The sequence below is a fragment of the Hesperophylax consimilis genome, chromosome 23 (assembly GCF_061612785.1).
Source record: "Hesperophylax consimilis isolate HC1 chromosome 23, BYU_Hcon_1.0, whole genome shotgun sequence".
In the NCBI taxonomy this organism is placed as follows: Eukaryota; Metazoa; Arthropoda; class Insecta; order Trichoptera; family Limnephilidae; genus Hesperophylax; species Hesperophylax consimilis.
The window spans coordinates 4,742,090-4,766,214 of NC_142858.1; the positions used below are offsets into that span (position 1 = coordinate 4,742,090).

Consider the following 24,125-nt stretch of genomic DNA (forward strand, 5'->3'; position numbering starts at 1 on the left):
ATTTTTTTAAGATGTATGGTGTTTAAATCCATCAATTATCATGTATCACAAAATTAGTAAAAAAATACGTATCGCCATAATCAAAAAAGTTGGATGAACGATATTCTCATAGAAAATATACAAACGAGGGATAAATTATGGAGAAAATGGAAAAACATGCCAACAAACAAGAAATATGAAAAAGACTACAAAAAATACAGAAATAATCTAAATAAGCAAATATTAGATGCAAAAAAACATACTTCAATAACAAATTCAATAATTGTTTTAAGGATATAAAAAAAACGTGGAACGAAATAAACAAAATATTAGGAAGAAAAAACAAATCCAGTTGTGACGCAGTTATATCTAAATACTTCTTGAAGACCAAACCGACGGATGAAGTTGCAGAAAATTTTGCTAACTTCTTTGATGAGGGAGTAAATGAGTTACTACACAAATGTGATGTCCGTGCGTCTCCGTGCCAGCTAGACGATTTACCGCATTCTATGTACCTACCCAGAGCTAGCGTAAAACAAATCGAATCTATTATCGAAATAATGAAAAACTCAAAAACACCAGGATTGGACCAAATACGTATGTATGATATAAAAAAAAACATGTAAAAATACTGAGCCCAGTAATTACTCATTTTATAAACACAATAATTGATACTTGCCAAATACCTGAAGAATTAAAAACTAGTATTGTTAGACCTATTTTTAAAGGCGGTGATCATTCAATTATAAATAATTACAGACCTATCTCCCTATTACCTGCCTTGGAAAAAATTCTCGAAAAATATATAGCAATATACCTAGATGGATATTTAAATAAATTTGGTATCATTGACGAATGTCAGTACGGATTCCAGAAAAAAAAAAGCTGTGACGCACTACTTAATAGTTTTTCTAATTTCATAAACACCCATCTCAACTCTCAAAAACACGTACTTGTACTCTTTATTGATTTCTCTAAAGCCTTTGATACACTATGCCATAAACAAATAATAAAATTTCTACAAATTATTGGAATCCGTGGTAAACTGCTAACTTTTTTTAATAACTACTTATCAAATAGAAAAATGAGGGTAAAAATATTGAATGAGATGAGTAAATCTAAATTTGTAAGGTCTGGTGTCCCACAGGGGTAAATTTTGGGTCCAAAATTATATATTATATATGTCATAGCTATGTCGAAACTATTTAGAAAAGCGCGCAGATTCATTTTCGCAGATGACACTGCACTTGTAGTATCTAATGAAAATCCTCAAATAGCGATTCAAGAATTGCAAACCGACTTCGATGAACTGCTGAAATGGGCACACGATGTAGGATTGGTTATAAATGTAAAGAAAACAAAATGCATGTATATCAGATCACCAAGTTTGAAAATGTGGAATATTCCCAAACTAACCGCACATAACTTTGAATGCATCCATAGAAAAATAATATCTAACTGCCAATGTGAGAAAATTGATTTTGTCAACGAGTATACTTATCTGGGATTAAAAGTAGATAACACATTTAAATGGGATAAGCAAGTTACTCAAATATGTAACCAGCTAAGAGCTCTAGCAAACAGTTTCTATAAATTAAAATTTGTCTTGCCTCATAGCACACTCAAACTAGTATATTTCTCATTAGTAGAATCTATTCTTAGATATGGAATTAGAAGCTGGGGAAATACAAGCATGACATATATTAAGTATGTACAAAATTTGCAAACCTCTATCATAAAAAAAATTGTATCACCTAATATGTATAGACAAAGACGCAATGTGCAACTCTTATATTGTGCTGAGGGCCTGCTCCCTATAAAAGGTTTATTTTGGTTCCTTACCATTAAAGATAACTGGGGCGATAGTACTTATAAAAAACCACTGGTACATAGCCACAGCACACGTCTTACAGAAAAAAAGGGCTGAAAATACCTAAAATAACAAATAAGTATGGAAGCCGAACGCTGGAGTACTGTGTACCAGTGATTTTTAATAAGCTCAAAAATAAATTTGTTTTTTCAGAAAATAAGAGTTTAAGCATGAAAACTGTAAAGGTGTGGCTTATAAATGAAAAATCTATATATCTATAAAAAAATAGAGCAAACAAATAAGAAAAGGAAAGACATTATTTGAAAGTTTTAATTCTAATATAAATGAATGTAATTATTTTTTTACTTTTTCACTAACAAGCTTTTGATTTCCAGAAAAAAAAAACATTTTTGACTTAGTTAACTAGAATTATAATTCTATTACATTGTGCTACAGTACGATGTTATTCACTTTCAATGTGTGTTATCGTATATGTCTAATTTTTGAATGTGTGTTATCTGTGTGCTATATTGTCTTGTACTTTTGAATGTACGTTATCGTATTGTCATTCAAAGTGTTAGTGTACTTGGGACGCTTTAGTGAGTTCTATGATTGTATGTAAGAGTCTGTTATTTATTTCATCTAACGGGAGACTTATACTGTATTATAATTGTATATTGAGATAGAACCTGCAGACAAGCAGCCATGTGGCAGCTTCGTGGGACTATCTATATATTGTCTAAAAAAAAAAAAAAATGTAAAAATTTTCAGTCAATAAAGAATTATTAAAAACAAAAAAAAAAAAATGAAAAAGCCCCACTCTATATCTCTTTACTATGCGTCCCGTAAAACACTGGTTTGATTGAGTCAACTCTTAGATCAGCAAGATCAGTAGCTGCAGGCAGACTGATGGAACCTAAGCGCAAGCCAAATACTAAGTTTGGTGATCACGCTTTCCGAGCATCTGGGCCGAAGGCTTGGAATAAACTCCCTCTGGAACTAAGATCCATAACAAATTCAACAAAGTTCATATCTAAACTAAAAACTTACCTTTATAAGCTGTCTTAACCTTAAATTCAATATTCTATTCCTAAGAGAAAGTCGAATTATATCCAATTTTCCAATTATGTCTTAAATCCTGTATCTAAATTTCGCAATCAACAATTAGTTAATATTGATCTCAAGTGACATACCAGATAAGTATGGTACTGTATATTATCTCCATATATAGTTAGTAATATTATAGATAATTGTAGAAATGTATTATATACTTGTACAGCGTCGTTGAGGTGATTTCACACAAAAATCGCGCTATACAAATCATTCAAATATTATTATTTGTCTGAACCGGTTAGTGTTAACAATAAAAAACATGTTTGAAAAACCGTATTTGCAGTGATCAAATCCGATCCAGCGATCTTTTGTCAAACATGAGACTGTTCTATGATTCGAACGACATAAATTTTGTATATATTTGAAAAATATTTATGTATTTACAGCTTCGTCTAACACGGTATTAACACAAAATTAACAACTTCGATAAAATTTAAAATTTCATTTTAAAACACCCAAGAACAAACCACCTTTTTAGGATTTGAACGCTGTAAATGCAGCCTTATGTATATGAATGCAAAAACCATTCGGAAGTAATGAGCTTTCCTAAGTTCAAATTTTCCCAAGCACGTGAGGGCCCTGTCATTTTTGTAACACACAACAAAACTATTTTTACAACACCGAGCCCCCGCTCCTGATGATGGAAGTGCCGCCTTGCGTCATTCCCTGTCCGGCGCCGGCGTGACAGTGTGCGTTCCTGAATACCCCAATAACTTCGCGACAGCTTTCCTCAGAACCCAAAAAAAACTGGATACGCTATTTTGGTTCGGACTGAAACCGAGAGATATTCATTGAATGCGCGGCAAATTCGTAAACAGAGATTTAGAGCGCCTTCAAATATGAAGCATACATTTTCAAAAAGCATATTAACATAACAGTGTATAAAAGAAAATGACCAATAAGCAAAATTATACGAGAAAAAGATTAACTTTAGTTTAATTTAACTTTAACATTACTATCTCTGGCATTCTTTAACGATTTTTTTATACTATAAAATGTTGACATTTTATCTATTAAAAAAAAGTTATTCAAAACGACTTGTTTGTTACATTCAATTAATTCATTTAAAAAAAAAATCTATTAACGGTGGCCCAAACTCGCCTAAGCTTAAACATTTTATAAAAATTCATATACAATCACGACCAACCCGGCTAACTGAATTTTCCATTTTTCCACATGCGGAACCAACCTTAAAAAATCATAGTATCAACATTCTTAACAATATCTTTCAGAAATATCGAACTGAATTATTGCAAACGATTATAAAATTAATCATAATAATTCAGGCCTGACTATAGAATGTATCGAAGGCATCTCCCGTCCATATCCAATATTTTTATTTCGCTTTCCTTTACCTTATTTTTACTTTTCTAATAAATAAAACTTAACTATATAACTCCAACTTAAGCTTCTTTAACCATTTGTATATTTTCAATATTTGTATTATAAAAGCTGTTTATTTATTACAAATAAATGAATAATTTCGCAAGGTTTCTATATTTTGCAATTCTTGTTGTTGCGTAAATGTTACCGACCATTGTGTTTTATTTAAAATATTTTTGGTGCACCGCTTAAGAGCATGAAAAGCTTAGAAAAGTAAAGGCATCTCAATTTAGAAAAAGGGGGAACTGGAAAAATGAGCAGAGGTCGTTTGTAAGTGATAACTCAGATGTGGTTACAGAATATGTTTGATATGCCTATAAGTGAATGGTAGTCACTTATCAGAGTGATTTAGTATTGGAAGACTGTTGTAATTACTTACGTACTTTCTCATTAGATTTTCCTAGATTTTAGATAGGTGCTCATAAGTCAGATTAGTTAGAGAAGTTTTGATATCCTAATTTCGGTTCTCCGATATCATTTTACGATAATATATAACGACAAGTACTTATCATAAATTTTAATGCATGCGTATTTCCTAGTTGCTTGACATATTGTTACCACTTTGCATGTTAAATATATGCAGTATAACTCAATCGACGTGTGGAATGATAAACAGAAGCAAGTCATTTTCACTAATTCTCGGTTATTCTGACATCACTTTTCTTCACTATTTTATCCTTTATAAGACTACTTTGAATGATTAAATATTGACAATCGGCTCAAAAATCTCTGATAAGCAAAAAAACTTACAATACTAAGCAAAAAATCTAAAATGGCGACAGATGAAAGACCGATTGTTTCACAGAATTTGAACAATTCATCAAATTTCAAAGTTGATTTTCAACAACCCGTTCTGAAAGTTCAGATCTTCTATTCTCATCACCAAACGTTGGAAAATATTTTATTTTTCTCAAAAGACTAACAAAGTTCTAACACAAAAGACTAACAAAATACTAAAAAGGTTCCTTTCCGAGCCGCCCGATGTAAGAACATGTGTGTGAAATATGACTCCTCAAACAAAAATTCTAACAAACTTTTCATACGAATATCAGAAATTTTATAAAATAAAAAATTAATTTAGTTTTGTTATTGGTACCTGTATAATATCATTATTTTGATGAATTAACAATCTTTAGTAAAGAGGTATGTCCTGGTCGCAATATCGGAGGCTAATGTTAGAAGGAAATATCAACGAGGGAACGGGTTTGTTTACTTTCTTGAAAATTACATTAGAAAAATAAAGACTAAACACAATCTAATCTGGTTCCAAGAAAACTCAACATAATGACAATTAAACACACCTTTAAAAGTTGATGAAGCCATAAAAAACTAACCCGTTAACCTAACCTTTATAATCTATTTAACCTAATTTTTGTTTCATCACTTTCATGACTTTATATCACTTTTTAAAGGTGTATTGAATTGTCATTGTGTTGAGTTAACCGGTTTTATTTATCTTTACGGGCTTATAAATAATTTAAAACCATGCGATTAATAACAGAAATGATAAAAAAAACATTTAATTATTTGCATAGCGCAGTTTTTATGTGCGATTGATCCTTGGTTAAATGCTAAATATATGTGCAATTTTTCCTTTCAAATTATTTGTGCATTTTTTACTTATATATATTTTAAACAACTAAAATAAACAGATTTTGAACACAGCTAGCTTGCAGAGCTGACCAAAGACTTTCAGAATAAAAGTTATTGCAGAACAAAGGAGACATCTTCATTTCCATTTATAGTCGTTACACGAAAAACAATAACAATAACCACGTCAAAAATCTGTTAAATCGAATAACAAATCATCAACGAAACGAATAACACATCGCATGATGTCGTTATTACGTGGGAATTTTTTTCTCGTGTAACACTGGAAATACATTTGGCACCTCTGTATTATTTGGGAAACTGTTTTTTTAGTACTCAGTCTACGCAAGCTCGGCTAAATAATATACACAAGCTCTTCGCGAGCCAGAAAATAGTTACGTGATCGTTGTTGGTAATCTTTCAAATTTCTTTAAAACTTTCCAGGACGATTTTTTTCAAAAATAATTTATTTTGTACGTGTATTTAAAAGCGAAAGCCCGACATTGTTTATGAAGCGAGAAGCTGGCATTCGTAGTTACCATATTTTATAAAGGAACTAGGTATATTACTTAGATGAATATTCTTTCCTATATTGTTTATTTATTTATTCATTTTCGGGAAATCGACAGTTTACATTTAATCAGTTTGTACATAAGTATTATATACTAAAATAGAACCAACTATGGATTTTCTCCTTACGACTTTAACTGAGACAGCATAATATGGAATAAGTTATTCAAATTTGTGAGAAAGGAATATGAATTAAAAAAATTATAAAAAACAAAAGATTATATAAAACCACAAATTTACAAAACAATACATATATAGCCATGGAGAGAGGTTGTAGATATAAATCAAATCATAATAAAGATATAAACAATAGAGACATAAACAATATTCACAAACCATCAGAGAAATATTCTTTTATGGACCTCTTGTATTTGGTAAGTTCGCAACCGAAAATATCAACCTTGGATAATACGCTATTGTAATTATTGCATAGTCTGTTAAGGCAAGTTTCTGCTTAAAGTTCGTTTTGCTTAAATCAACCCTGAACAGGACACGAGAGCGTGTTGAATGTGCAGGTGCATTGAATGGAATCTTGTTTAGCAACTCTGGGCATTGAATATTATTGTTAACTACTTTATACAGGAAAAGTGCATCCTTGTGATGCCTCTGTACACTCAGTGAATCAATTTTAAAGTATGAAGCTTCCTCTGCATAATTATTAAATCTTACAAATGACTTATAACAAAGATATTTTAGGAATTTGTTTTGAATTGCTTCGATTTTGTTTATGTGGATTTTGTAAAATGGAGACCAAACAACTGATGCAAACTCCAAATGACTTCGTACATAGGCAAATTAGAGTTGCTTAATGATATCGATGCTATCAAAAAGTTTTGTGTTTCTTGTGATGAAGCCTAACATTTTAGCAGTTTTATTTGTGATTTGATATATATGAAGGTTATGTTGTAGTTTGCTATCAAGGTTTATTCCGAGATAATGAACATTTAAGCCTATGAAAATATTGACATCAATTTTTCAATATAAATTATATTGGCATAAATATATGATATTTGCATTAACTGACTGTCCTAAAATGGAAAATCCTTTTTTTAATTTATGAAATATGGCTATCAATTTGTTTTTAAATAATACCTACCAAAGTCTAATTTAAATACCTAGTACATAATTTACATTATCAAAATATATTTAAAAAAATTATTACCGTGACTGGCGTAGCAAGGAATATACATGTATTTAGCCCCAAAGCAATGAATTCAAAGATATGTATGACACCCGTAAAAAAGTAAGTATTAATTTCTTTTGAGACTATGCCCTTATATTTTTTTCAGAAATTTATTAGTTCTGTAGCAATTAATACTTTTTCACTACTGAAGGTAGTATCCAGTGGCGTATTGTATAATTTCTGCTCCCGGAGAAGCATGTTAGTCAGTCTCAAATCTTCAACACAAGCGGGTTAAATAGAAAATATTAATATGTTAAATACTTCTGCCTAAATTAGCAAATACATTAACACATTGAACCATATTCTAAACTTCCAGCATATTGTTAATAAATCATATTATTAAATGTTTACGATGGTTTCACGTCAATGGCTTTTACCTATTTTCTATCTTTCAAAAATATGTAATAATCATTGAAAATTGTTGACCAAGTTACACTCGGAAAACACATAAATACTACGTACACCCAAACATTGACGTTGGAAATGGATTTAGTAAAAAAACTCAAAACTCTTTGGCTTAATCAGATAAAATCAACACATAAACGTAAAACGTTCTTGACCATGGTCATTTCAATAACAATCATTGATTCAGCGAATCGATTGTTATGGCTGTAATTTAAGAAATAGCCTATTGTATTTTGCACCACGTTATAACTATTTTCAAAACACTGAAACAAAAGTTTAATATAATATTCAACTGGTTAAAAACATTCTCATGTCATAATTTTGCAAATTTGTACTAATTAATCAGAGATTAATAAAACTTACAATCATTAACACCATAGAAAATTTAAACATAGCACGACAAATCTTGTTAACCTATTTATGATTTGATATGAATGAAGATTAATTAAAACATGAGTTCCTGGAGATCTCATTATGGAGTAGTAAAATAATTAGGAAAAATAATTATATGTCTTTTGCATACTGTTGTAATTTGAAATCTTGTATTATTTTGTAATAAATAAACAACATCAAAAGTTTTCTGAAAAGCAATTAAAATATTCGCAATCGTTAAAGTTAAATAAATAGCCAGATTGGTTTTCATAACAGATTATGCAAACATAAAAAATACAAAATGGTACTGATCGGTATTAAAAAAAACGCCCGCCAATACAAGAACACTCCTGAAAACTTGTCAATTGTAGAATATCTGTTAGGAGAGGTTATGGAGTGACCCTGACTCAGTTGCTGCAACAACCTATAGCCACGGGGCTAAACTTAATCCGTCAAATTAACAAGGGTTCGCAAATCAAGGCAGGAAAATATTTACGTTCGCGCTTTACGTAATGATAACAAACAACCAAAATAGAAATCTCACGGTACAGCGCGCGTGCTTACAAGTAGTATGTAACCAGAAATAACAGCAGAGATAAATAAATAGTTTAATTACCTTATAGTCCTCTCTGAGAGGTATACAGGCCTCACTGTTTCCGTTCTCCGTCATTTTTGCACATTAAATTCAATTTCCGGTAGCACGAACTTTTATCAAAATTTTAAGTTATTCTGAGAAACTCCAACCACTGAACTTCCTGCAAGGTCTGTTGAAACTTTTATTTGCGATCAATTGTTGATTCTGTGTTAAGTGTGATTTTAATTATTTTCAGCATTGGCGCGCGTGACTTTGGCCCAGTATGTGTTCCGGAGCGCAGATGGTCCGCGAATGGCTCCACCGACGCTTGTGGCCCGCTTAAATAGGTGCAGCTTGAGGGGTGCGGGAATCACGACGCCGAGCGTCGTGGAAAACTAACCACGGTTCGGTCAAAAGAAAACTGAAAATCTAAAAGAACTGATCTTACAAATCAATTTATACTATCATTATACTGAACTACACAAATAGTTTTTTAACGTGGCTCTGGCAAAGGGTTGGAAAGCGAATTTACGTTGGTAGGTTAATACAATGAAAAACAATTCTTTCATCGATATTGATACATTTTATTATAAATACTGAAACTCTAAAGGTACGGAAACCGGGAGAAGAGCCTTTAATTATAGGAAAGGAACGAAGCAACATTAAATGGCGCGAAACGCCGATTGCGGTTGCTTCGTTCCTTTCCCATAATTTGAAGCACGGCTCGCGTTTAGGTTCGCAGATGTATACGCTGCATTACGTGACTTGATTCCATTACCTATTTAATGAACTTGTCTTGCATTGTCTTTCTGGGACGTTTTCGCTTTTTTTCATCTATCTACTTGCGTCTTATCACCCTTCATGCCCAAAAACCAAACCACATAAGTGTCCCTACATTAATATTTTCATACACAAACATGTGTTACATTCTAAAATCCATAAAACATTTTGCTTTAATGCATTTGTCTCAGTAATCTATTCTCTAACTGATTCAGGTTTTCATCAAAATTATGACGACACATTTTATTTTTAATTGTATTTTTTCACCACAACAACTATGAATGTCAGTGATTTACTATCACTGAGGAGATTAACCAATGTTTGAGGCTGGCGTGTCTGTGTACCAGATGTAAATGTAATTTTTCTTTTCGTAATTGGGTGATATTGAGCATTTTCAAATGTCAAATTCCGAATCCGTCCACATGAACAACAAACAACTTACTGAGCTGCTCCAAACTAGCAAAAGGGAAAAATAAAGTGCATGTGCCTTCTCATCAATGTTCAAGTATTTATTAACTTCATAGGGTATTTTCATAAACTGTGAAAACCGTTAAAAATTTTATTTTTCTGATAATGGCAATTGTAAAAAAAAGTTAAAATTTTATTATTTTCACTCATAATTATTGATTTTAATAAATGTTCAAACTGCCTACAATGTTTTTATGACATAGAACACGCAACTGGCTAGTAAGACGACTGTCACCAACGAATGGCACATTTTAAAACGTTATAAGAAAATTTATATCTGAATATTTAAAAAAATACTGTCTTAATAATTCAATGTAATTATTTTGGAGAATAAAAAAAACTTTGAAAATACCCTATTGTGCTTGTTCTTGTGAACGGAACCACTTAATTGTCAATAGCCTAGAAGTCAAAAGGTTTTGCACAATATGACGAAATCACTTTTTTTCAAATTGGTATGGATAGGGTTCTGTGGGCCACTGTGTATTAAACATCTAGTAAAGTGAATACAAAAATAAAAATAATAATTAGGTGCAAATAGCCGAAAAAATATTAAAAAAATATATTTACTTTTAAAAACCTTTTTGTTATCTATATGTGTTATTGCTTGTTATTTATTGATCATAAGATTAAAAATGTATTATTATTGAGTTTGCATTATTTTCTACAGCCTTGTGCTACCTTTACTTTGATTGTTTAGACAAACTTGGCGACATCTCCACAATATCTGATCCTAATTGATTCTAAGTACTAATTAAAGTTTGTTCAGTTAACAGGTTACCCAAATAACATTATTTTCACAAAAGAGCATAAAATATGTTTTTGTCATTAATTTTGCGCGTATTCAATGTGATCATCTCTATTTTAAATGTTATTGTTACAAAACAAAGTAAAACTTTTTTTCTAATCTGTAAACCTCCATGCTGGATCGGTAAATCTCACGAACCAAATATTGCTGGTTACTCGGCCAGCGGATCACAATGGAATTATAATACCAAACCATTATAGGTAATACAAAACCATGGGTTTTAAATATGGCTGTGAGGATTTTATTTTACACTAACTGATGCTGTGTGGAAGGTTCTTTATATAAAGGAAGGAGAGGAAATTCTGGAAAGGTATGAGGGATGGATAGGAATCTAGGGATCAGTGTTTACAGGAGTGACGGACACATTAACATAAGACAATGGGTCGATAAAGGACAAAGGGTTTCCCCAAACCAACCTCAACACTTGTCGCCCTAGGCACCCCTACTAAATCACCAAACGTAGCGAACCACTTAGGGTGACATATGGCTGAGGTGTTGACATATGGCAGAGGTGTTGACACATGGCAGAGGTGTTGACATATGGCAGAGGTGTTGACATATGGCAGAGGTGTTGACATATGGCAGAGGTGTTGACATATGGCAGAGGTGTTGACATATGGCAGAGGTGTTGACATATGGCAGAGGTGTTGACATATGGCAGAGGTGTTGACATATGGCAGAGGTGTTGACATATGGCAGAGGTGTTGACATATGGCAGAGGTGTTGACACATGGCAGAGGTGTTGACATATGGCAGAGGTGTTGACATATGGCAGAGGTGTTGACATATGGCAGAGGTGTTGACATATGGCAGAGGTGTTGACATATGGCAGAGGTGTTGACATATAGCAGAGGTGTTGACATATGGCAGAGGTGTTGACATATGGCAGAGGTGTTGACATATGGCAGAGGTGTTGACATAAGGCAGAGGTGTTGACATAAGGCAGAGGTGTTGACATATGGCAGAGGTGTTGACATAAGGCAGAGGTGTTGACATATGGCAGAGGTGTTGAAATGTGGCAGCGGTATTGACATATGGCAGAGATGTTGACATATGGCAGCGGTATTGACATATGGCAGAGGTGTTGACACATGGCAGAGGTGTTGACATATGGCAGAGGTGTTGGTTATCCAATAAATGGTTCCCGGGGCGGTGGTACCAAAACCCGCCTCCTAAATTGTAATGTAGGAATAGAACTGGCAGAGGAAAAATGAAATTAATGAGAACATTAAGGCGATGCACTACGTCGTGTAATATTTTAAATTGAGCCGCTATCAATAACAACCCTTACGTAGATGGCGATAAGGTTTAAATTCCCGCTTAACACCATCCGCCTGTTTTGATTTATGCAAGAAAAAAACATGGCCAAAAAGTGCCTTTTATTTTATTTTGTGGATGTTCAGGCATAAATATTTTTTTTTTCGATCATTTTATAAATAACTTAATTTGCTACATTATAAAATAAAATCATAACCGAAAATGGGTTCGTAAGTAGGAGATTTTGATCTTTAAAGCAGTTTTCATTGGCCTTTACATTATTTTTTTTTCTGGGCTTATAAAGAGACTTATCTAAAAAATACTCGATTTTTTCTAAGGCCAAGATGTATTCTATTCGCAGTATTTAATTAAAGCATCTGAAACATTTCTAGGCGACCAAATTTACAAACCAAAAACATATGATTTTGCATTACTACGTATGGCATCGCCTTAAGGTGTATGTGTGGTAAAACCATGAATGATGTTGGAAATGTGCAGATTCATAAAGAATGTAAGATTGATGTAAGCTTAACAAGTAAGATTAAGAAAACGACGCTTAGATGGTTTAGGCATGTAGAACAGAAAAACGAATAACAGCGTCTAATGAAAATATACGATGCGAGTGTGAATTGTCGGGGATGCCCGAGGAAGACATGGCACGATCAAGTAAATCAAATACCAGAGACGTTCCATGTCAATAGTACGAATAACAGAAGAGAATGAATGTGATTAAAGCGAGGAGCAAGTGCCTATCTACCTATCCCTGCGGGGAATCGGTGTGATGGTTAGTTAGTTAGTTTTGTCGAGTCAAGCGTGTATTGAGCTAGGTCTTGATGTTGTTATTTGTCTTTTCTACGTTTAAAATCATGTTGAATCACCCCCCGAAGTTAGTGCACTTTACCCCAGGACCATATATAAAGTATGAACAAATCTGCGGTGCCCGAATAGTACACATAATATTATTAATTGTAGTCCTAAATATAATCTTATCTTTTTAAAATGTTCTACATGAGAACATTATTTATGTTCGCACAATTCAAACACGTTTGGTTGAAATAAAAAGGATAAAAAAACGTTCCTTATAAAATTTGATAGCATTTTAATAAAAACCATAAATATCTCCATGCTCCCAAGTGCCACCATATGCCCATCCCTGCACTGGTCCAGTCGCTTCAACAAGTTGCGACCGAAACTTTAATATTAATTCTTGTGGGCTTGTCTGTTATTGGATTGAAACAATAAGTCACTTATGAAGTGACTGGAAGATTTTCGCCAACATTTTCAAGGACGTTCTTATTTATGATCAAATACAGAGTGATGTCTTTGCATGGCACTGATTGAGCTATTTATACCAAACTAATAATAATGCCTTGTCCAATTCAATACAATTTTAGAACCACGAACACCATCTATTACGCAGATGAAGCAACGATTGTTTTTTTTCGAAATTCTTTCCACTCGGCAATTAAACGTTTGATGATAATGCCAAGATTAACATACCTACTTAAATTAATGATAGAAAAATACATAGTAAAAGGAAAATAAAAAAATTAACCCGCAAAAATATAAGTTTTTTTACTACATGTGTAATAGATCGATTTTCGTGAACAGCACACAGACATAGGAATTAATAGACGAGAAGATAATGGCGAGGGGTAAAATCAACTGTTGAAGAACGAAGGGGGTTAAGCTGACTGTGATTCGTCAATAAATCAATCTGACAGTAAATAGGCATCTCGCATTATAATAACCCCATTTAGTTCTTAAAAGTAAAATCTGCTTTTGAATGAATAGACATTTTTACATGGGAGCGCAATTTACTCGCCACGTTATGAACTAATTTGCGAAGTCCAAATTCGGCAAAGTAAATTTCTTCTGTTTGCAGAGTCGTAGTTAGTTTCAGAGTATTTAGTTAAGACACTTTTACAAATGTTTCATAATTTACCTACCCCAGTAAACAACGATGAGCACACTTGAGAATCGCTACATTGTGATGTGATAGTATATGTTTCTAAAACTGATCCATATAATACGGTGTGAATAAGCTTAAAATAAAGTAAAATAATGCTTACTTATGGAATGTAATACGACAATTGGGTTTATTCTCTTTTTCACATCTATTTTTACAAGTTTTCATATCACAAGTCAACATTTTGCCGTGTTATTTCGTAAAATGAACCGATGATGCCTCGACCATAGTTCGCACAAGAATGATGACGTCACGTTTTCAAATTTCACTTGAGGCCATACGCGAGCCCAGCCGGCTCCAATGGAACCGGTATGGGGAGTGGGGATAATACGCTTTTAATCACTTAGGGCAGGTCTACTAATATTCATATGTCTATGGAACAGCATGACTTTATATTGAATCTTCCTCCCCTGGGGATGGATCTTGACCGACTTTGTACTTTCCTTCCCAAGGACTGGAGACGACCGCACTAATAACCTCACCAAATTTCCTGTATTGTCATCTGATTTTAACTAAATGGGTATATGACCGCGTGTGTACGTGATTGCAGCCATTGATAAAATGCATTGTCATCGATAATGATTTGAGATTTTCACGGCCAACAGTATTATAGTTATTTATTTTTGAAATACCCATCAATTTTTGTTTTATTTTAGCGCATGGCATACAAACTTCAAGCTCTACTGAAATATTTTTTTTGTTTAACATATTTTTAAAAGCTTATCCTTAGACTTAGAATGGTTAAGAAAGTCAAACAGCACAACATTATATTTTTTCCATTGATATATTAAAAATTTTCACTAATTTTGGTTGTGAATCTATTCGAACTCCGGTTCAATGAACTCTAAAAATTTTGCTTTTTAAAATGAGAAGTGTTTGTTTGGAGAAACCTGATAAGAAATAATGTAACTATCTACATGATACAATAATTTAAACAGAAACATTTTCAATTTGCTGTTTCGAAATTGGAACTTATTTGTTGAGAATCATAATATCTGTGATTTTTCACGGGTTCTGCGCTAGTTAAATATAAAAAATAATTAGTTTTTGTAAAAAAAAAGGACCGCAATAAGCAATAATGAAAATGTATTTAACACCTATTTCAACTTAGCCACTGAAAACCTATAAACTACCTTGATAAAAAAAAAATTCATGGTCCTGATTTACATATAAGGAAGTCGAAATCTATTGACTGGCTCTAAAAATGAAAGTAAATAGGTATAAAAATAAGAATTGGTATTAAAAAAAACTGTATTTGAAAAAACTCCTCGTGAATAATTATCCTGAAAATTATTTTTCAGCCAAGCTAGTGACGTAGGAAACTACCATATAAATAACTGAAAAACAATCCCGTCACGTGAGATGACGTTTGCACTGAAGAGGTAGAGAGAAAAAATGTTTTGTAGGCGTGACCATGTGCTAGAAAAAAACTAATTTTTTTCTTACATCTGGTGAAATTGATCCAATATTTTCAAATACCAAAATTATTTCTTTAACAGCTAATTAATATTATTAATTTGGAACAACGTTTTGTTTTAACTTATGTTGAAGTTTATACCCATCAATGTAATATATCATTGAAGAAGAAGAACATACTAAGAAATCTAAATTAAAAAGAAAATAATACTAATAAATCTAAATGAAAAATGGATTTATTACATTGATGGGTATAACCTTCAATATAATAAATCATCGAAGAAGAAGATAATACTAATAAACATAAATGAAAAATGGATTTATTACATTGATGGGTATAACCTTCAATATAATAAATAATATCACACACACACAGTTTTACCTAAATCAACCTATGTTCTTCATTTTTTATACCTTTTTTTCTTCATTTATTATACCTTTTTTCTGTACTTTTTTTCTCTGTACTGCAATATAAACCACTGTAATAATTTGTAAAACGTGTATTCAAGAATAGACATAAATAAATAAAAAATAAAATAAATCATTGAAGAAGAAGATAATACTAATAAATCTAAATAAAATTTTATTTTATTTTATTTTCTTCTTCAATAATTACTATTTTCATTGGGCTATCCGTGGCCCAGAAATTCAAAAGTCTTTTGGCGACATCCATTTTTTTATTTCAAATCGGTGAAGATCACATTTCTATTAATTTTCTGTTCAGTACATTTAGACTTACTTCCCACATAACAATGTCCTAATTACTGGCACATTTTATTGTACCGGTGTCATTTGTTCAAATCAATTTCTGTCACCGAATTGAGTTTAACTGAAATTAATGTACTTATTTGGTAACCAATCCTATCTATTTAAAATATCGGCCTTTGTTTAAATTTAAAAGATTTGTATCAAATACAAATAAAAAATATCATTAGATTGATATACTATTTCGATTGTCGTTAGTTAGTCCTGCGTGAACTCTGGTTCACGAACATGCTTTGAATTTTAGTATTATTTTCTAATTTGGAACTGATTGTATGAAAAATTCAGGCGAACAATAAAGTAGGTACCTACCATAATAAAATGTACAATTACCTAACAAAATAAGACGATTTAAAAATGAACAATCTTGACTTAACAAGTAATTAGTCAACTCATACAAATATAAGTTAAATTTTTTCTAATCCCATTTTGTTTTTTGGTGTTTCATTATTCATAAAAAATTAAATGATCACAGTTTTTTGTTTTCTACAGCCACCATACAAGGCACATGCCCGTACTACGGTAGCAATACCAATCCAACTTGATTTAATTTTGTCAAGTATTTTGGCTTCCAACTTACCAATCAAAAATTACCAAACGAAAAGCTTATCGATTGTTAAAATAAATGATTTGTAAACTAGCCTGTCTCGACACGTAATATTCCTAGTGTGACAGGCAAAGTAATAAATATGTATGAACCTTACTTACATAGATATACCTTATCTTTTTATATATGAAGGAGAGTTACAGAATGTGGCGGGCGTAGTGGATTTAAAAAATATATATAAATTTACTTTAGATTTATTCCGAGGTTGATAAAATTTAGCAATATTGACTTTTAAGAAAAGACAGCACTGTTTATATTAGATTTCGAAAAACTACCCCTATCCCCTTTTACCACCCCTTGAAGCAGTACTTGGTTAGTTTTAGAAGAAATTTTGAATACGTGACATTCAAAATTAGAGAAAAATTGTCTCAGGAAACTTGACGTCTGATTTTGAAAAATCAGGTACGTGTACCCGTGTTTTGGCTTTGTTTTTTATACAAATCACAGTTTTTTTCGGAGATTAATGAAATTCTACACACTTGATGTTCGTATCAAAACAAAGGTAATTTTTTTGATGGTTTTCGATAATAGACTACTCCAAAAATATTGTGCATAAATTTTGTAAAGATCTAAGCTTTGTAATTATTATTTTTCGTGTTTATTTAAGGGTACGTTAGCCTAGTTTGTCTGCCCCTTCTTAAGACTTTCGGATTTATATACACAAAGAAGGTGGAAGGCATCCTGTATGGTGCTGGCATCGCTGATTAGCTGATAAATTATTCAGTAAAAAAAATACCAAATTTTTCAGCCGTGTAAAATGGGAAGAACTCTTGAAGCAGAATTTTGATCCATAGTGGTGAAATTTTGCGCACTCGACGTTCGAAATAAAAGGATCATTACCGTCAAAACAAGAATAACGCCGGGGATTTCAACTAGTAATAAATAAATAAAATAAAAATTTTAATGCAAAATTACATTATTTGACATTTTCATAATTGGGTGGATGTAGATTTCATAATTCAGACTAAACCGTGATTTTTCACGCATCTGCGCTAGTAATTTAATAATAATTATAATATCTCTCATAAGAGAGATATCCTTCCACAACGACCCTCAAAGCCTAGTGGTCCAAAGCACGCAATTGAGAGGCAGTTTGGCGGAAAAATTACTAAAAACTTATATAGATAGCAATGAAAGAAAACAACCTTTTTAACGATATACCCAATTTTTTTTGTTAGGATAATTTAAAATAGAACAATTGGCTATTCATCAACTTAAAAACTATGATATTATACTACACATCGAAAGAATAATTGTTTTAAATGTGAATGCCCTCGTTAGTAGAATAGAATTTAATATTTAATCTAAGACGGCCTATGGCATCCCCAATAATAATAAAATTGGGAATATGTTGTGAGGCTGAAGCGAGAAAAGAGGGAATGAGGAGTTTGAGAAGGGCCAGGCTCTTCAGATCTTATAGTATTATTATCTTACTTATTACTATCTACTTAATTCTCGTATTATTATTTACTTTAATTATTATCTAGCTAATTTATTTACTTACTTACTTTTTTAAACTTCCGATTTAGTTGTCCGGGTTAAATCTTCCCCAAAGGAAAAACTTAACCCTTCCACTCACTTTTCCACAAATGATCATCTAGTCAATCAACATTATGTAAGTGCATTATATAAGCAAAATAAATATAAAACAATACAAGAACAACACGTCAACCCACCAGAGATCAAATGGGAAAATAATTCACCGACTCCAGATATTTTCATATCAGAGGGTTCGGCTCGGTAGAACTTCTAACAGGGCCTATAAATCCTACTGATCCCTCAACATAAATATTTAAAAAATCTTTTGTTATCCTACATGTATTCAAAATGACCGACTTTTGCATCTTTATATATAATTTTTTTGATAGATCTAATACGCCTAATTTTTTAATTAGAGAGCTAGGTATAATGCCAGTAGCCGAAATAACGAATGGTAATATTTTTATAGTCTGAGAATGCCAAATTCTTTTTATTTCATTTCCTAAATCTGTGTATTTTCTTATTTTTTCACTAACAGATTTTTGAATATTACAGGAATTTGGAATAGCGACATCAATGATATAAGTTATTTTTTTTAAATTTTGTCATGTAAAACTATATCGGGTCTATTATGACTAATCGTTAGGTCTGTTAGTATAGTTTTATCATAATATTTGTAATAACAAGGTTCGTATTCATAATATGGTATTATATTACGGCAGTCAATCAAGTTATGTTTAATTACCAAACTTTGGTGAATTATTTTTAAAACTTGATTGTGCCTAAATGTATACTCGGACAGTACTAATATAGAACATCCCGATATAATATGTTCTATAGTTTCCGGAAAAGCCAAACATTTTCTACACAAATCATCAATTTGATTTGTATCTTTGATTATATGCTTTCTATAATTTTTAGTATTAATGACTCTATCCTGAATGGCAAGCATAAATCCTTCTATTTCTGCGCTCAACTCTCCAATACTCAACCATTTGTTTGACGAAATTTCGTCAACATACTTTTGGTTGAGATAATTGAAGTGTTTTGCGTGTAAAATTTTATTTGACCAGGAATCTAATAATTCCTGGTTGGGATTTATAAAAATGTTGGCATTCTCATCGTATAAATTTAAAGGTGTAATATTTTTATCTGCCTTGCAAATTATTTTGTGCATTTCTGAGCTATGAGCTTTCCTATGGAAAAAAGTTCTTAGCATTTCTACCTGATTATGTTTCAAAGAAGTTATTTTGACTATACCTCTACCTCCTAAATTTCTAGGTAAATTAACTCGTTCTATAGCTGAATTTGGATGATGGCAATTAAACTTTGTTAGCGTAGTTCTAATTAATCTTTCTAAGTTATCTAAATCTGTATTAGACCATTTAATTATGCCAAATGAGTACGTTAATAGAGGTATTGCCCAAGTATTTTTTGCTTTTACTAAATTTTTAGCAGATAGATTGCATTTTAAAATTTTCCTGATCCTAGTTTGAAATTTAATCCTAATATCATTTTTAATACTACTATGGTCTAATCTATTTGATTGTGGGTATCCTAAATACTTATAAACCTCATCCCTTTTCATACTAGTAATTTGGAAATTTCTAAATATACTCTCGTCTAATTATTAATATTATTTACTTACCTATCGGTTATTATTTACCTATTTTTATTTAGTTATTTTATTTTTTCTTATAATTTATTATTCATACTATCCATGTTATTGTTAGTATGGTTACCCTTTGCTTGTGTCTGATAAGCCAGCACAGGTACCTTTTACTTTAGTTAACAGAAGAATATTATTGTTGTCAACTTACTTACCAATGCTTCTTTTGGTGACATTTTTGTTTTTATTTTTCGTACATTTGTTACTAAAATTTTGTTTATTTTTGTCTACCGGTCACGAAACGACCGTGTCATAAACTTTTATTTTTTAGGTTTAAATTTAATGTTATTATTATATTAAGTTTACTGCTTACATATATGTATTGTTTTAAATGATATAATTGTGAAGCTGCACATCTTGATACAGGAATGCCCTAGTGAGATGTGCAGAGTACATGTTTTATTTTAAAAACTGTTTTTTTGAATAAATAAATAGTTATTTAATTACGAATCGTGGTCTTTCACCAGGGTGATGCTGGGAGTATCCACCTATAGAACAAACATACTGCACTGAAAAATGATTATTGCTGATTTAATAAAATCCTGTTAAAAACGGGAATGCTTGCCGTTTCCTAATAATTTTTTTGTACATTAATAACATATTGGAATACGTGAAGACAACGATAGTACACAATGACGAAATGCGAAAATATTAGAATTTTCATTAACACGTGTTAAACATGAAATCCTTATAACACAATGTTTTACTGAAAATTTTGTTAGGAAACCTACTATTTCATTCGTTCAAGGTCTACAGTCCCGTTTTTAACCGTAATACGAATAATTTGAGAGGTTTTAAAATTAGCAATATTTTATATCAGTTTATTCTGTGTGTTCACAGGGTGTTGTACCCGGCTTACTTTAACTAGTGATTTCTTAGGTTAATTGAAGTAAATAATGCAGATGCATGTTGATCTTTGATGCATTTTTTTAACTAAAAACAAGTGACGTGAATGATTTTTTTTACTTAAAATAATGTCAGGAATCACTGGTTAAATCAGGTCAGGTGCTTATTTTAACGCCATGCGTACATTTAAGAGTTGTTCTTAGGGGGTAAATGTCCTTATGGTAGCCAACTTCAGACAGGAGAAGGCAACAGTAGGAAAGTGGGAGACGAAGTTATTTGCATGATTCTAACGCATGCAACATCTTTGTCAAGGTCAATCCTTCAACGCTGTAGAAAACTTGACAAAATAAAAGAAAATGTATTAATCTAATAATAAGCACATATTTACTTGCCGGGAAAATTATCACATTGTATGGTCTGTTAGTTTATTAGCGTAATTGCTTTTGCAGTTATTAGTATGCTCGTAAAGCCATGTCAACTTGTGGAAATTATTATTCAACCTTTATTAACAATGGCTCGTGTTTTAGATATAAATATCTATCTATTCACATATATTTATATCCAAAGAACAGATCAACCGATCTAGGTACGACCACCAAACTAGACACTTCGTATTATTGCGATGAACTTTGTATGGAGTACAATATTATTGAACTTAACTTTTTATGAAATTTACTCTTTTTTTTTTCAATTTTAATTTTTATCATTCTTTGTCTAATGTAACTATTTTCACCGTAATGAATAAAAATCTCATCTGAAAAATTAAGCGTCATTAGACGCTTTTAAAATGGCCCCTAACAATGCACAAAAATAACTAGAAGTGCTATCGATTTGAACGAAAATCAACGTTACAAAGTAATATAAAGGTTAATTTTTCGAAGAAAACTTCTTCGGGAAGGTTTTCACTTTGTAATGGCATTATTTATTTTAATAAAAAGACAAATAAAGTGATGTAAACAAAGTAATTTGTCTTTTTATTAAAATAATATAAAGGTTATTGGGTTTATAAAAACAGTTTATTTTTAAACAAGTTCTGCTGTGTAATTATTATTACGCGTGACAGCTGTTTCGCCCTCTAAAGGCATTATCAAACTGTCTTCGAATTATTATGTCTTCAATGAATTAAATGTCTTCGCATTATCAAACTGTCGCCCTCTAAAGGCATTATCAAGCTGTCACGCGTAATAATAATTACACAGCAGAACTTCTTTAAAAATAAACTGTTTTTATAAACCCAATAATAATATTATTGTATATATAAAAAAATAAAATGGAGTTCTACAAATTAAACTTAATAACAATAAATAATATAAAGGTGTTCGGGGGTAAAGTGCGCTTACTTTGGGGGGTGATTCTACATGATTTTATAATACATAATTATTAATATTTTTTACTTCTATCATCATGTACCCAGGACACCCTGTATAATAGATTTGGATTCTAGAACACAGACAGATTATCAAAAGTGGTTATTCGTTCAAAAAGATTGTAAAATTAGAAGTAAGACAAAATCTCCCTTACTTCGGGAGGACAGACACGGAAATCATTACACTTCCACCAGTTTGTCAATTCAGTAGTCAGAAATAATGAGCTCGTTTGTTATTTAGGTATAAATCCCACTGAAAAGCACAAAAATTAGGTTTCTCGTTAGAAATCAGAATATCCATTCGAACAAATAAATTGGACAGCCAATTTTTATATCCAAAAAAATTTAATTTTCGTAGTTACCTCAGATATTGAACCAGTTTATAAATAACTATTTTAATTACGCCAAGTTCCAAGAGAGTTACTGAATTGCTTTAACGTTTAAGATAAATAATAGAACATCTACGGATATAACTATCTCACTGTGTACTCGAACCTTTTACCCCCCCCCCCCCCTCCCCACAGTACTGAAGTTAAAAGTATGTACCTTTAGATATTATTGCTACTCGTAGTCTATTCTGAGAATATTGGTCAATCAATTAGAACTTTTGCTTAACGTCTATGACAAATAAAACGACTAGGGATATAAATAATATTGACCGTGTCAACATGCCAGCGTCACAGAGTACTTTTTACACTTCAATAAAACTGTCGGCCGTTTAAAATTAATAGATCATGCGCGGAAATGGCAATTTTTCACTAAACCAGAGGTTAATCGCGGGAAGGGTTTTTATGTTAACACTTTCCTGCCAAACTCAAACCCTGTTTGATGTGCATTTGTACTATCTGTCCTCATACGGCCGAAACGAAATCTTGTGATAATATTTTTGGCCTACCCCGAACCCGTATTTGGTTTGCATATTTTTTTCCTATGTAAACCATATTTCCTGTGTGTGAAGAGTTTTAAGTTTTTAGTCAAGTGGTATTCATATAGCACAAGCACACACACACACACCCTCACACACCCTCACACACACACACACACCCTCTCACTCACACACACTCACACACAGTCGTCTCTGCGTCCAACCATTGTCATACGATGAGTGCTCTAGTGCAAGTGCATCAGTAGAAAGTGCAAAGTTTGACGTTTGAAAGACGATAATAATATTTTTAAATGGACGCAAGAGGAAACACTGTCCACTTTTACTGTCCTGATTGCGATGTACCCCTTTGCGGGCCACAATATTAATTTATTATATACATGATTTCAGTGCGGTTGATTTTTTTTTTGTATCCGTTTGCCGGTAAATAAAAACTATTTTGAATTTAAAAGTAATAAAATAATCTTAATTCACACGTTTAAAGTTAGTTTATCTCATCTGTCTCCCCTTTCGCAGAAACAGTTTAGTTAGATGGGAATGTCTTTTTTAATGTGCTACCGCATAAGAGTCCTCACCGTCTGGAGCCAGTGAGACCAAGGCATCCCTAATTGTGGTATCTTGTGAGGCTGAAAGTAGTGTTGAGGGGAACGAGATGTGAAAATCGAAGATGGGGAAGTACCTGGCTATTCAGATCTGGTCAACAAACACGCCAAAATCTTTTTAAGCAACGTTTCAATTTTGATCGGTGGTCTTAGACAAATGCGATACTGAGATTATCTTCCTATCTGATAGTATTAATACTCCAGCGTCTGGACGGTGTAGGCCCTCTGATTGGTCAA

At 32.0% G+C, this 24,125-nt stretch overlaps 1 protein-coding gene across 1 annotated transcript in view; it reads right to left on the reverse strand.

The window, feature by feature from the left end:
* The window catches only part of LOC149412246 (proton-coupled amino acid transporter-like protein acs), a 67,382-nt gene extending 58,099 nt beyond the window's left edge, over nt 1-9,283 (reverse strand). The window contains exon 1 of the mRNA XM_089646207.1: nt 9,022-9,283. Within this exon, the coding sequence (XP_089502333.1) occupies nt 9,022-9,075 (54 nt within the window). The 5' untranslated portion in view covers nt 9,076-9,283. The remainder of the gene's footprint in view (nt 1-9,021) is intronic.
* Nucleotides 9,284-24,125: the final 14,842 nt, after the last annotated feature.